This window comes from Geospiza fortis, unplaced genomic scaffold (assembly GCF_000277835.1).
Source record: "Geospiza fortis unplaced genomic scaffold, GeoFor_1.0 scaffold162, whole genome shotgun sequence".
Taxonomy (NCBI): Eukaryota; Metazoa; Chordata; class Aves; order Passeriformes; family Thraupidae; genus Geospiza; species Geospiza fortis.
This window is the reverse complement of record NW_005054316.1, coordinates 1,382,858-1,397,994: the sequence shown is the minus strand read 5'-3', so window position 1 is coordinate 1,397,994 and position 15,137 is coordinate 1,382,858. Positions and strand designations below refer to the sequence as shown.

At 34.3% G+C, this 15,137-nt stretch overlaps 1 protein-coding gene across 1 annotated transcript in view; it reads left to right on the top strand.

Annotated features, from left to right (window-relative positions):
• ADGB (androglobin) overlaps positions 1 to 15,137 on the top strand; it is a 95,039-nt gene that overhangs the window by 57,187 nt on the left and 22,715 nt on the right. The window contains exons 21-26 of the mRNA XM_031056240.1: positions 848 to 986; positions 6,444 to 6,638; positions 8,025 to 8,118; positions 9,649 to 9,783; positions 10,585 to 10,738; positions 13,560 to 13,747. Of these exons, the coding sequence (XP_030912100.1) occupies positions 848 to 986; positions 6,444 to 6,638; positions 8,025 to 8,118; positions 9,649 to 9,783; positions 10,585 to 10,738; positions 13,560 to 13,747 (905 nt within the window). The remainder of the gene's footprint in view (positions 1 to 847; positions 987 to 6,443; positions 6,639 to 8,024; positions 8,119 to 9,648; positions 9,784 to 10,584; positions 10,739 to 13,559; positions 13,748 to 15,137) is intronic.

Here is a 15,137-nt window from a genome sequence, read left to right as displayed (position 1 = left end):
GCTGAAAAAAAAAGACCGAAATTAGATAAATGAAAGACACTGAGCTGACAGTGATTAAAGAATAAAAATATGGAAATTATCTGTCTTAATACAAACAGTGAAAAATTGTTCTGAATACAAGAAATGATCTACTGTTTTCTTTCTTTCCTAGTTTTACAAATTTAAAAATGAAGGACAAGTTTATTAGTATTAAAATACATAAAATATGTTTCCAGAAAGCAGAAAAATCTGAAACTAAGGGCAATGAAACAGAAAAATCTTGTCTTTTTCAGTAAGTTGTTACTATGTTCTTAAACTCAGATTATGAAACTAGTTCTGTAAAACACACTCGAAAATTCCCATCCACTAGGAGTGGGGGAGGAAAAGACTGGATTTCTGCTCTTTAAAGAGAATCAATATGTCAAAGCATAAAAATAGAGCCAAATCTTCCCATGCTGTGGCATTTCCTAATCTCGAAAGCATTCCCATTAAGTTACCTGTCTCTATTCTGAAACCTCAAGTTTAGAACTCCCATTGTCATTATAGCAATTATAATATGTTCTTCTGTCCTCTAGTATGAGGCCACCAGCCCTGTACACATAAACTAAGTTGTTTCTGGGTAATAAACACACTGTATAACAAGTCCTATTTTCTTGTTTTTATAAGCCAGGCATGAAACAGGTTTTCTGTCTGTTGTCTTGAAGCATTATAGTCCTACAGCAGGGATTTTCAGATACAGTATTTGTAAGAGGAAATTAAAGATTTCATTTATACATGGTAAGAGAAGAGGGAAACAGTTTTTGAAACAATAATGGAGGCAATATAAATCTTTATAAATGAATCATTCTTTTTGTCTTTCTGATTTCAGATTTTCAATAATGCATTTTGGTATTTGATCGAATATGTATCGGAGAAGAAGGATCTTTACAGATATAAATTTGCCTTCAGGTCCTTTACTTTGGATTTTGAAATCGCTGATATTTCTGGGGATGACATTGTGTTTTCAGGTAATGTATTGATATTGGTAATCACTTCAAATCTACCCATTCTTATTTTCAGGGAAGCCAACTATTCTCTCTTCATGTTTTTTCTTGCCTAAGTAGGCACGAATAATTTTTAGTCTGAGAGTTTTACTGTTTATAGGACATCCAAGGCTCATCTCAGAATAGAAATGATTCTTTTCTTTGTTCCAGAAAGTCTGTTTACCCTTTGTTAATTTATAAAACTGCCCTTGGTCTTCTTTGAGTTGCATTTGTCAGTATTAACAAACATTATCAAACATCTGCATTTTTTACCTGTTGTACTGCACCTCATCGCTTTTGTTCAAATTATCAGCTGAAAAGACCTTAAATGCCTGTATTGTTCACAAAATAAGAGTGAAGGAAGACTCAAGTTAGTACCTTCATTGGAAGTTCAGCTATTTCTTAGTGTTGGGTTGAGAGGTTTTTGTTTGTTTCTTGAGGGAGGGAGGAGGTATTTATATTTTTGTTGTGTTGCTCGCTTGCTTGCTTGCTTGCTTGCTTGTTTTTTAAGCTTGTTATTTGGGAAATGACTGTGTTGCCTGGCTAATTGTCTGGCTAGTCATACCCATGTAGTGTGGAGCTGGCTACAGCACCAACTGCCTCTTCTCCAGCCTGTGGTCATGGAGTTCTGTGTACCTGAACGTACTCTGAGAGAAGCCATTGGAAGGTCAACATATTTATTACAAGCAGGGATAACTCTCTTCCCACTGTTTCTTTGCTTCATTTTTTATGCAAAAGTTTTGCATAGTTAGAATTAAGTTTGCTTGGCAACCAAATATATGGCTCTTTTCCATTTTAGGACTTATTTTTCAGTCTCTATAACTTTTTAATCTATTAATGTTAGCATCTAGTTTACCAATAAAAGCCTTATGTACTTGGTTTCATATCACAACAGAAAAATAATTTGTCTGATTGATGGGAAGAGATGCAATCACCATTTGAAGACTTTTTATGGAAACTTAGCTTTTTCTTTATATATTGTGAACTTGCAGAATAAAGTGTTTCTACTTGATCAAACAAAATGATACTAACTTCCTTTTGATTCACTAATCAAAATCAATTTATTCTGGAAAAATAGTATAAAAAACTAAATTCAAATTTACACAAATATCCTTACTGACACAATGTTGTAATACTTTTGTCCCTTTAAGAAAGCACTTATAAGCACATATATTTGTCTCTTTACTGGGAACTTTTCTCTGAATCTCCTCTCTTCTGGAGGTTATTCTTACTGTGAGGCACCAGGTATTTTTCAGAGAATTGCAATCCATGACAAGAGTATGTTGCAAGGGTCAGCGAATTGACATTTATCAAACCACTTAAAGTAAATAACACCTGTCACATTTTTTAAAGATTACTGTGTTACTGATTTCTGCATTCCAAAAAAAAAACCACTTAAACACTTGTCAGCATTAGAAGACATTTTTAAATAGATTTGAATAATTAGCACAGTTGACAGGTTGTAGCAAAGATCTCATATAAATTACTAAAGTATGAGAATATGCTGTGACAGAATATTTTTTAGGAGTTGGGCAGTGAATCAAAAAAGTGGAAAAAATATATGGAGAAAGAATGTTCTGTTTCAGTTTTATTTCTTCCAGTGTCCAATATATCCCTTTAAAGTATTTGCTTTTCTAAAATTAAATTACAAGAGATCCCTATTGGACTGGAAAGGTTATTGTTTCCCTTTGGTTTTATTGATATTGGACATTTTTTGACCTTTATTGACATTTTGCCCTGCTTAATAAAGGTTGCTTTGGAGTAAATGCATGCTTTTGTTCAGGTTCCTTCCAGAAACATAAAGAAATAAAGCATAAACCAAGTGAACTGTCAGGGAAAAGAGGTAGATAGCAGGAAATACCAATTGCAAACTACATTGTAGAAAGGCCTAGAAGGATTGCCATCAGCTGAATACGCTGCCCCCATATCAGCTCTGCTGCATTGTCAGGTTGGTTGCTTAAATCTTGTCAAATCTTGTCTTTTGGAACCTGACAGGCATCAGTGTAAACTACCATAACAGATGAATAAAATATTTTTGTCATCTGGGTCTGCAAGTATATCAGGTCAAATCTGAGCTTTTTTTTGAAACAGCATCTCCATTTTATATTGGCATATTCATTTTTCACTTTGTGCTGAATTAATCTCAAGATTTAGCAAGGGCAAGGATATTATGATTTACTGCAGTTAGTGGTCATGGCTGCAAAGGTTTCTGAGAAGCCATTCTGAAAATGATCTAGTCATATCTATTTGACTGCCAAGTATCATCCATCCCCAAGGAGCAATTAGTGGAAGAGCCACAAGAAACAAGTGGAAGACCATGCCATATGAACATATGAAAAAAAGATGGAAGTATCTGAAGCTGAGTGCTTCCCCATGGCATGGCTCTTCTGTTGTATTCTGGGAGGAGAGTGAATAAAGGGGCCCTGCAGAACTTTGGGCAATCATGAGGTAGTGAATTTACAGAGGTATGTGATGTTTCCTGGGAAAGGAAGCATATCAGGATGCCTGCCTGCTCTCTGTTGCACATTTTCTTTTTTTACCTTATCCTGGTTTCATTGGGCCCAATAGTGAGCCAGTGGAGTCAGTGGAGGTCTGTGGCACTGATTTTCAAGAGTCTCAAACACTTAACAGTCATTTAGGCACATTTCAGGGGCTACATTTCTTTCTCATGGATAAATTCCAACTTTCAAGTGGTGTGCCCTTTGTGTACAGTTCTCTTAAAACCTTCTGGTCTGAAATTTTATCTAGAAGTCAAGCTGTTCTCTATAAGCTTATCTTGACTGTGAAACTGTATTTGGAAAGTCCTGCTCAGTTCTTTTTCAGAACAAGCTTCTCTCTCCTCCAGAAACATAGGTTAAGATGATTGATTCTATGGTTGTGTTGTGTTGTATTGTGTCAATGAAAAGAGAATTCTGAACATTTGTTTCTTCTTGCACTTTGGATTTGAACTGGAGTTCTAGTAAGGGATGAGGGAAAGTTTGACACTATTTGGTTGAATATGTAAAATGCCTCTTGCGTACATGCAAAATACTCCTTTTGCAAAAAATCATTCCTACAGGCAATTCCATCATTGCCTCCAGGAACTGCAGTGATTTTATGGTGAACAGTGTCTTGCTAGGCTGCTTTGAAAGCTTCAGTTTTATTCTTAGCACAGTGTCTTCTGATTAACAGCTAAGGTGTGTCAGAGATTTTTGACAAATCTGTTTTCAGTCATAATGTCAAATTTGAAACTTCATTTGAAAGTTCAATACTGATGGACTTAAAGCATTCACTAGTTCAAGAATGATTAATTAAAAGCATTTCAGAATATACATTTCTCTGCTTACAAGAAAAATATTAAGAAATGTTAAGTTAAAAAAGCCTTGAAAGATCAGAATATTTAATTAAGACCTCATTATTTTGCCTTAAATGTTGCAAAAAAATTTTTTGTTCTTATGACATTGTTTAAAAAAATTAGAACAAAAAGAACCTCCTTATGAATATATACTCATAATTTTTGGGTTTTGGCCTGATCTGTGGCAACTTCTGAAAGTTTCTATAAATAGAATTGATTTTTTTGTTACAGTCCATACAAATTCTTTATATTTGTGTTTTCAGAAACAGTTTAACATCTAACTAACTTACTGTATATCCATATATTGTTTCTCCTCACAAATGAATAGTTTTATTACTAGACTTATAGGTATTTACTTCTAGTTATGGGGTCTACTTGGCATCTTCAGTGGATGATGCTTTTAGTTGGTTCACAGGGCAACACCACACCAATACTTTTTGTATTTACTTTTCTGTATTGTTGATTCCTGCTCCATGTTAGGATATTCTTACCTATTAGGTCAATCTGTGTATATGTGTGTTCATGTATATACAACTGTTTTTACAATACATTATTTTGCCTTATATGAGGAATGTACGCTCTGCAGCAGAACTCATTTTTATGAGCCAAAGCACGAGCTGAAAATCGAAGTCTATTTCCCTTCCATGAAGACGATGATTAGTGAGGTCAGAAGTCATCTTGCTACTGGGTTATTTAATTGTAAAATAGACGAGTTTGTAGATTGAACAAATTCACTTTGAAGTGTGTTACAGTGATGAATGAATGGAAGAGCCAAAACCTTCTTGGAGATGCACAGACAGGACACATCTTAGAACATGTTAAATTCCAGTTGGATGTTAGGGAAACTTTTTTCACCATGAGACTAGCCAAAAGCTGGAAAAGAATGCCCACTTAAATTATGGAGTCTCCATTGTTATGGAAGTATTAAAAAGTGTACTGGACATTTATTCAAGAACAGGAGCAACCTGGTCTAAATTCATCTGCCTTCGGATATGGGATTGGACCAGATGACCTTCAGTGGTCCACTCAAGTCTGTATTCTGTGATTGATTATATGTTTCTGTTTTATAAAAGTGGTCGTGCCATTCATATTGTTGACTTCTAATGAGGTTTCTACTGACGTGGGGTTGTGTAATCTTCCAGTCCCCAAGCATTAAAGAGGCTTTCTAGGGTTTGGAAATACAATACTGACAAGAAATGATGGTTTGAGAACACAGCCAGATTTAGCAATATTGAGTAAAAGTAATTAGATTGAAATGTGTGATCTGGCTGATGAAAGCAGTATCTTAAGACAGCTTGCTTGCCTGCAATGTTGTCTACATTTTTCAAGCAGATTCCACTTCTCCTTTTTGTTTGTTGGTACTTCCTTTTACAGCACTGTTTCCTTCCTATCACACTGTCTTGCTCCCTTTATTCCATGTGTGTGCAGTCCCAAACTACCCCTCTGGCATTGGCCCCTTGGAGTGTTGCTCTCCACAACCTTCCCTAAGTCCTGGTTCTGATGGCTCCCAGGATGCTAATTTCTAGGCAAGAATGCATTCAAAGACCTCATTGCTAACCTGTCAGAACCAATTAACTTGAAAATTAATTGCACTTTGAAACTCCTTGATAACATCAAGTCAGTCCAATATATGAGCTCTCCCTTTATCATAGATCTTACCCTTCTTCCGTGGCTCCTTTATGAAGGCTAAAAAAAATGTTTTGAACAACACTGGTGTTGAAATTATTACTTAATAAAATTATCAGATTGAAAGGCAAAAGTAATTAAAATCTTGTGAAGCTCTTTTAAGCTGCGTACAGAGTCAGGCTTTAATGTATCCTCTGGGTTCATGATTGGAAGAAAATTTTGAAACTACAGTAAGAGATGTGATTTTAAAAAATGCCCTGCAATAGCTGTCCATTAAGAGAAAAATTAAATTATTTGATGTTTGTAACTAGCAAAGTAGCTGACATTTTGACTTTGTGTAATTATACAGTAGATTTACTCCAACTTATGATTAAAAAAAATTGCAAGAGTGATATTTCCATCACAGAAGATTTATGCTTGAAATCACTCTCTTGCTGTTTTGTGTTTATTTGTTTCTTTTTTATTTTTTAAATTTGTTACAGAAAGCAACAGGAACAGGACTTCCAGCTTAGTTGATGTTACTCATTCTTCCAATCCTTCAGAGATCAGTGAGGAGAAATCCCTTAGTAGTTGTGAGAATCGAACTCCCACATCTGAGGAACAAGCAGCAGCTCTCAAAATTCAAGCCATCTGGCGAGGGACCTATATTAGGAAAATACTGAAGAGCAGAGAACCAGGTGTGTCATTTATAAATACCTTTCAAAAATGTTTCATGCTTCATCTTATTAAGATCTTCACTGTAAAGAGTTTTTTACTAATTAATATCTTGGTAAAATTAACTGAAACTAATGAAATAGAACTTGTAGTTCTCTTAAGTATTCCTAACCACTCAGTTAGCATATATGATACTAAAAAGTATATGAAAGATACACCCCCCCTAGATTTGCATTGATACTAAACCAGAATTTGTATTAATGTAGATTTAGATCAGAGCTAAGGTAAATGTTAAGGGTTTTTTTTCTGGAAATGTGAAGGAAATCATACAAGAACCTGAGCATCATAATGAGTAGTCAGTGGAACACACGCAGTATCGAAGTCTGATGCTGTCCTCCAAAGATACTGTACTGATACTATCCATCATTCTTGTGCATATAGATAGAGGAATCTTGCATAGCAGTTCAGGACTTACAGCATTTCCTATTCAGCAATTCTGTTACCTCAGCTGGAATACTGTGTCCAAGTACAGTATCCACAGTCCAGGAAGAAAGAAAGATAGCCACAAAATTCTGAGTAGAGTTGTAAGGATCAGGATTGAATATAAGCCTTGTACTTACAGGTTGTTAGTTTGTTATTTCAGAAAGACCAGATAAGAAAAGACTTTTCTAGAATTTTTAAGTACCCACAGGAGGAAAGGAATTTCATAGTAACAGTCTCTTTAGGCTGATATCCAAAGGTTAACAAGAAGATCTTTAGTCTGACATTCAAAGTCTATGGCTTGAATCCAGACACATTCAAGTTAGAAAAAGTGATATTTATTTTTAAAACTATAAGGTATTTATTGGAATAAACCAAGATTTGTATTGTACTACTGAAAACTTTCAAATCAGTCTAGTCTTCATCTGTATTCCATGTATAGAAGCCGACACCTTGAGATGACATCACATCCTGTTATGTGAGTCATGCAATATAAGACAGGGTGAATTACCCGTTAGAGCTGCCCAATTCTTTTCCTTTTAACTACACAAATAGTTTAGGTGCATCCCTACCCCTTCCTGATATCTGCAGATGAAAGTTGCTGGGAGTTAAATAGCATATTCTCTGAGGACAGAGATTGCCAAATATCACTACAACATGTTACAGTGAAAAAACTGTGAATTGGAGAAAATATTGATCACATAATTTCTGCAGTTGTAGGTGTGCCTAAAAGTACAAAGATGGTGATGAATGGAAAATACTCTGTCAAAGGAAAAAATTTTGAGCTCAGTGAGACTTCAGTAAAACTCCAAATAAATAAGGCCGTTTACTTGCCTAAGACATATTTTTCAGAAGTATTTGGCAGGTGTAAATTTAGAACAATAGCAAAATTGGATGTTATATTTTGTAACTTATTTGATTATCTCTAGGTACTAAAGAAAACATTGATGTTGAAGAAACTTTGAAAAACCTGTGGACTATGATTGAGTTAAATTTTGAAGAGTGTGCTGTAACGTTGTTAAGGTAATAATGCAATAAATCAAACTATTTTATTGTAGGCAGTTGTCATAAACTGTTTTTTCACAAAATAAGCATAGTAAGAGCATTATTAGTGTCAAAATTACAAAACTTTGATGGAAGGGATGAAATATTTTTTACTAAATATATGCTATACTTTATTCTGTGTACCGTACATGAGTAAAATCTAATTTTTAGAAATGTTACAAATTCTTTCCGATGTTTTTGATCTGAAATATTACCTTTTGCATGTATTTATTTTTTTTAGTATTTGGTAGGCTGCTCCATAAGTATAGATCTGATACTGATTCCTTAGTTAAGCAGTTAACCGGTTGATTTAAGGATTTTTTTTTTATTTGTGCTATCTGTTAAGCAAACACGATTGACAGTAGAAAGAAGATAGCTTTACTATGTAGCTGTACACAGTTTATTATCTCAAGAGGGGTCATTTTTTCTCACTTGCTTGAAGTAGATGTATTTCTAGGTAGTAGAAATGTAGTAGGTGTATTTCTATGCTTTCCCTGATATTTTATTAGAGCTTTTGGAAAGATGGCTATTCTAATTTCAGCAGTGTTCATTAAGTCATTTGCAAGCCTAACACTCTCTGGGGATCACATATTTCCATTAAGTCCTCCAAAAATCTCTCTGCAAGTGTTCACACAACTGATCTAGCAGTAAATCAGTTCTTCCAGGGATGAGGAGTGAAAACTGGCAATAATTACTGCCTGTGGATATAAATCCTCATTCCTTATAACCAGCAATTTAAACAACACTCACACAAGGTATAATTTCATACCACCTTTTAGTTTCTAATTTTGTAAAACCTGTGTACATTGATGGGATCAGGACTTTGCAACCGCAGCCTTGTTCCAAATGTTAGCCTTCCATTTTAGCTTTGTAGCATTTCTACATCAGCAAAGATGAGATGCAGTTTTTAGTCTGCCTTCAAACTTATAGAGTTCATAGGCATTGTCCTGAGGGATACATTTGAGTGTTAAAATCATGCTAATGTGCTTGTGCTTAGTTTTTTAACAGCTGACAGATTTCTATTTAACATAACAATCTAGCACCCTGGCCAATAAGTTTTGCTTTTATTCCTTTGTTGTTCCAAAATGTTTTAAAACTAAATAAAGGGATTTTAATATCCTAATGATTCCACAGCTTTAAGATGACAACTTAATATAAAGAAAGTGAAGTTATGCTAACTGATATTTATTAAAAAAAAAAAAGAAAGAGGTAAAGTTTTGTAGAAGCCATAACATCTTGGGATATTAGAAGCAGCTATAGTCACAGGTAGACTGATGGATAGAAATATGTGTATATATTTGCCATGAGGTCTGAAAGAACTGATCCCTCCATGATTTTTTATTTAAGAGTGAACAACTACTAGAGAAACATTAGTAACACATTTTATGTTGTTGTTTTACATTCATGCACAAAGTGTTCTTCATGATCAGCATTAAGTAAAAGTCAGTATATATATATAGATGCCGTCCTGATTAGATTGAAGTCTTTATCTTGTTTTCTGCTTTCCAGAGAAATATTTAAAAGAAACTTTAATTCAGTTGATAAGTTTCCTTGTTATGAAGATGAATCTTGTAAGATGTATTTCACTGACTATGCAGTAACATATGCTGATCAACCACCAAATGCCTGGTTTCTGGTTTTCAGGTGAGTTTCACAAGGTCCTATACAACTCTTATGGGGGAGTGGTATTGATGCACTCTGGTTTTTCACTAACCTGCTTAAAAACTTACTTATCTGTCTGCTTTCCTTAAATTCTGGCATGTACTTGTTCTGGCTTTGGCTGGAACTAAGTTCATTTTCTTCTTAATTTCTTCATTTTCTTCCTAGTAGCTGGTAGAGTGCAGTATATTTGGATTTACTGTGATAACAATATTGATAACACACTGATGTTTTGGTTGTTGAGTGCATACCCCAAGTCAAGGACTTTTCAATGTCTCACGCTCCGCCAGTGTGGAGGTGCACAAAAATCTGGGAGGAAGCACAGCCAGGACAGCTGTCCTGAAGCAGCCAAAAGGAAGTTCCATACATGAGAATGTCTTGTTCAGTATATAAACTGGGGAAGGATTACCTAGAAGGGGGCTGATCCCTGCTCAGGAACAGGCTGGCCATTGGTCAGTGAGTGGCGACCAATTGTATTGAGCATCATTCATTTCTTTTGGGTTCTGTTACTCTCTCTCCCTCTCTGAATCAGTAAAAATATTCATATTATTAGAATATTTATTAGTATATATTTTTTATATTGTTAAACTGTTCTTAACACACAAGATTTATATTTTCTTTCCATTTCTTTCCCTCAGGTACTTTAAGTCTGGGGAGTGAGTGAGCAGCTGCATTGTACTTAATTGCTGGCTGTAGTTAAACCATGGCAATATTTTTTGCTTTGTATTGCACATATCCTTTCATTTTGGAAAATAATTTTGATATAATTTAATTTTTCTTTTTTAGAGAAATATTTATTGTCCCAGAAGACATGTTTATATTGACAAAGGTCTTTACCACTATCCCTTCCTGTAGACTTCATGTTCTTGATAACGACACACAGGAGGAAATGCCACATGCCTTTTTCAAAGTGGCACCTCATGTTTATCCCAAAAATAAGGTAAATGCAAGAACTTGTGAAAAGTATCATTTTAAAAATAATAAACAATGCCCAAATTCTGTGGAGATTTTTAGCTATGTCATAGTGTTAGTGGTGTTCTACTTAAAAGCACACCCTTATTTATTAGCAAGTTTGAACAGAGACCACTCCTGACCTGCTTCCATGCTAAATATTTATTAGTAAACTTGTGATTATTTTCTCCTCTGTACTCTTTCCAGCTGCTGTTGTTTTGAGGGTTTTTCCTTTTTATCATGCATAACACTGAGCACAGTAAATTTGGTGCCAATGTTTAACTTGTGGCCATAAAAAGTTTGAATAAGAAATGATAAGGGTACATATTTTCTTCCCATGGGTTCAGCAAAGAGCCTCAGTGATTCTGTCAATTACTGATGAAAATGGCCCTTTTCATTGGATTCCTGCTCTTCCCTATTGAAGAAGTCCTCTCTTAAACCCTCTCAAACCCATAGTTTTGTTATTGTTTGCTAAATTAATGGCTGATATTTTGTTATATTAAATGTGGTTAATAGCAGTAAAGAGTGATTTTTAGAGTATTAAAACAGAATTGTGCAGGCATGCTGTATTTTTTTAATTGTTCTTATTACATTTCCCCATCACTGAGCTCTTGAGTTCCTCAGTAAGGATATCACCTTATGCTCTCCAATTTAGCTTGTTTCTTCCTATTTCCAAATAGTTTATTATTGTTTCAGTGGACCTGCACATGCTTTTGAAAGTTCTACTGATGCTTTGACAAGGCATTTTGCAGTTAGTAAACACAGAATACAATGGTATTACTTTAATCTGTTACATTTTTTGTAACAATATTTTGTAAAAAATAGTCAACAATGTAGTACATCAAGCAAGAAATTATTCAGTATGCCTGAATTCTTAAATGTCAGTATTATTACATAAAAAGTCATTTTGGAAAAAAAATACACCTACCAGTTCTTCTTCCAAACTATGACTCAGCAATTTACAACAGAGATAAAAAGGAATCCTGTCAACAGATACTGTTACTCTGCTGTAGAGACACTTCTGGAACACATTAAAGTTCATTTCAGAATGATTGACAATGAAGATAAAATCTGCATGCTAGCAATAGTCTGTCTTTTTTTTTGCAGACTTTACAACCTAGATGGAAACTGGGTACTTGCTTAAAGTTTTTTTAGTGTTTTTTTTTTTTTTCCCTACTGCTGGACACAGTTGGATTTGTTTTACTTCTTGGTGGTTTTTGGTTTTTTTAAAATTCTACTCTCTTTATTATTCACAAGTCTTTTGAACAGATTGTAGAAAAGGATAGAGATAAGCACTCAAGCTTCAGCTGACCTACATAGATAAGAGTTTAAGAAATCATCACTACCACCATATTTATTCTAGAAAATAGAAATCTATTTGAGCAAGGACACTGCTCAGTCATTTCTCTTGACTAGACATAGAAAGATGTAAGGGATTAATCTTACTTTGTTATAAAGTTAATTTGGGTAGTATATTAGAAAACAATCCTTTCTGATTCTAGAGATAGTGAATTGTAACAAGATATCTAAGTAGTAAAACCTCTTGAAGGTTATTTACAAAAGAGACATAAATTTAATGGGGTTGTTGACATATATTTTCTTATTTCTCAGTAGTGGCTTGGTCTTCCTACCAGACACAAAATACAGTTATTGTGCTTTCTAATTGCTTGTAGTATTCACAAAGTGCTCAGTCAAACAAACTTTTGGTCCTAAGTCTGAATTTTCTGAATATTTTTCATGAACATTAGGATTGTATAACATTTGCTTTATAGATAGGTATACAAGAGAAATGGTGAGAATTTGTTCTTCTCATGCATGCCGTGCTGTCAGAAAGCGGTTGAATATCTGGATAAATCCTTCTCCATTTGCAGGTGTACTTGATAAGAACAGAGGGGCCTGTGACTGTGTGCTTAACTAGATGTTTAAATAAGTGAGTTCTCCTGAATGGTTACTCTGAGTGGTTGCTATTGCCTTGTGGCGATTAAAGGTTGTAAAGCACCTTACAGCTACAACTGCACAAATTGGAATAATGAATAATTTATTTTAATTTCATTCTAAGTATTCAGTATTCATGGAGCCGCAGCACTGAATTATTGGATAGTTCTGAAATCACAACCCTATTTATTATAAGGATTTTTCAACAAAGCTTTTTGCTGGTAAAGGCTGATTTCTTTAAACGGAATTTAGAAGAGAACTGAAAGAAATAGAGCCTTTAAAAGAATTTTAATTTGGACTATTTCTTGGATGGAACATGAAATTTTAATATTTGAAATAGGGGGATAGTAGGGCTAGTCAGACTACATGAAAAAGGGACTTAATAAAGAGCACCTAAATCTGCATCAGCCTTACTAATTGTGTGTTGGATTTTTTATTATTTTTTGAATTTTCTAATAATGAAAGACTCAGATTTGAAGTCTGAAGTAACCTGATCTCTAAATTTCCATGCAGCAAACTCATCCACCCCTACTTTCACACTCCCTAAGCATGAAGGTGCATTTTAAATCATCAAATAATTTGCTAAGAAAGTTACTTCAGGACTTTGGTTGTATCTGCCCCTAAAAACACCTGCCAGCTTTCCAGTTAGATAAAATTTGATTTAACTTGTCATGTACCTTTTTGCCAAATATAAATTGCTAAAATAAGAGATGCTCCATTAGTTTGAGTAGACAGGAGTTATAAGATTCTTGCTGATGAAGGACTTCTTATTATATAAAAAAATGTAATGGACAAAAAGTGTGTTGCATGTAGTCACAGAGTGCCTTTTGAGTAGTGTTATTGCCATGTAAAAATGACTTGTTTTCCCCTTTCAGAAAGGATACACTTTTGTGGCTGAAGCACACACTGGTGACCAGCCTGTGCCAGGTGGCAAATGGAAGCTCCGCTTCTGCAGCTCCCAGAGTGCCCTGCCATTTCTCTCTCGTGAGGCTGTCAATGATACCTATTCTACTCTACAATTTAAGGAGTTTTACATACCCAACAAAGAGTTCCTACTGTTTAGGTAAATATTGAGAGAAGAATGAATAAATTCTGGGGTTTATATCGGTCATCCCTACCAGAAAAGTGTGTTCTTTCCTCTTTCTTAGAAGGAGAGAATACTGATGCAAATATCTAAATGTTATGGGCTATCAAATTAACATTTGATTTGTGAAAATGATATTTGTGAAATATTGCCATTACTTAATGAAGAACAGGTGTGAAGTACACAGACTATAACTTTAAAATCAAAATTCAGTGTTTTGCATTTCTGTAAGCTCTGTCTTATCCATATGCCAATTACTGAAATTCCATAGTACTTCTGGGAAATAAACATGTATTGAAACACTCTTTTCCCAATATATCAGACCAATTTCCATCTTGCAGTATTGGCAGAAAAAATTATATTTGTTTTATTTTTGTGCGCTGATTCTTTTAGGAGAATATATTTAACAAACATGTGATTTAGCTTTTATTAATCCTTTTTAAAATTAATTAAATTTCATTAAAATCCATTCTGAATTCAGAACTGACCATTTCTAAATTGCTATACTTAAGTTTTTACACAAAGAACTTCACATTGCACTGCAACAGGCCCTGTGCTTAGAGCTGATTAAATGTGTGTATTTTGAAGATTAATTCTAAAACATTTTACCCTAATTCCTGGAAGCTTTTTCAATATTTCAAACCAACAAATTATTATTGGGATAGAGGTCTCTTTAAGAGAAGGAATCAGTTTTAACATAATTGAAGAAAGCATGTAATGAAAAAAACCAAACGCACTAAAATTTTGTAAGCACTATCTTTCTTGATGATTTTCATTCTTTCACCCTTCTAATGTTACCAACCTTCAAAAAGTTTATATATTTTTAGCTGCAAATGTGCTGAAGTCAGGGTGATGGAGTTTTTGTGTGGTTTTGTTTCTTTGCTTGTTTGGTGAGTTTAGTCATAACAATTTGAATTTATGGACAAAAAGTATATAATACATAAAGCAATGGGTTACAACATAACAACTATTTGAACAACATAACAATTATTTGAATTTTTTCCTCAGACTCTAATTCAACAGGTTTTTAATGCCACGGTCTTTTAAGATGAGCAAAGCAGCTATTGCCATCAAAGGAGATATCCCTACCCTTTTGAAAGCAAATAATCTTTTTTTTTTTTTCCCTCGGGTACTTTTATAATGATACAATTCCCTAATCTGGCTAATGATATTCAACAAATAAAAGTACAGTAGGCATTCACATGTCTATTTGGACATTAGATAAGGCAATGAAAACAAAAAAGAAATAGCTAGACCACCCAGTTTTTCAGCAGCAGCACTTGCTTTGTTTGTTGATTCACTGCATTAAACTTCACTACAAGAAGCTTAGCCCATCAAATTCCAGGAAAACAGCTGATTTGTAACTCAA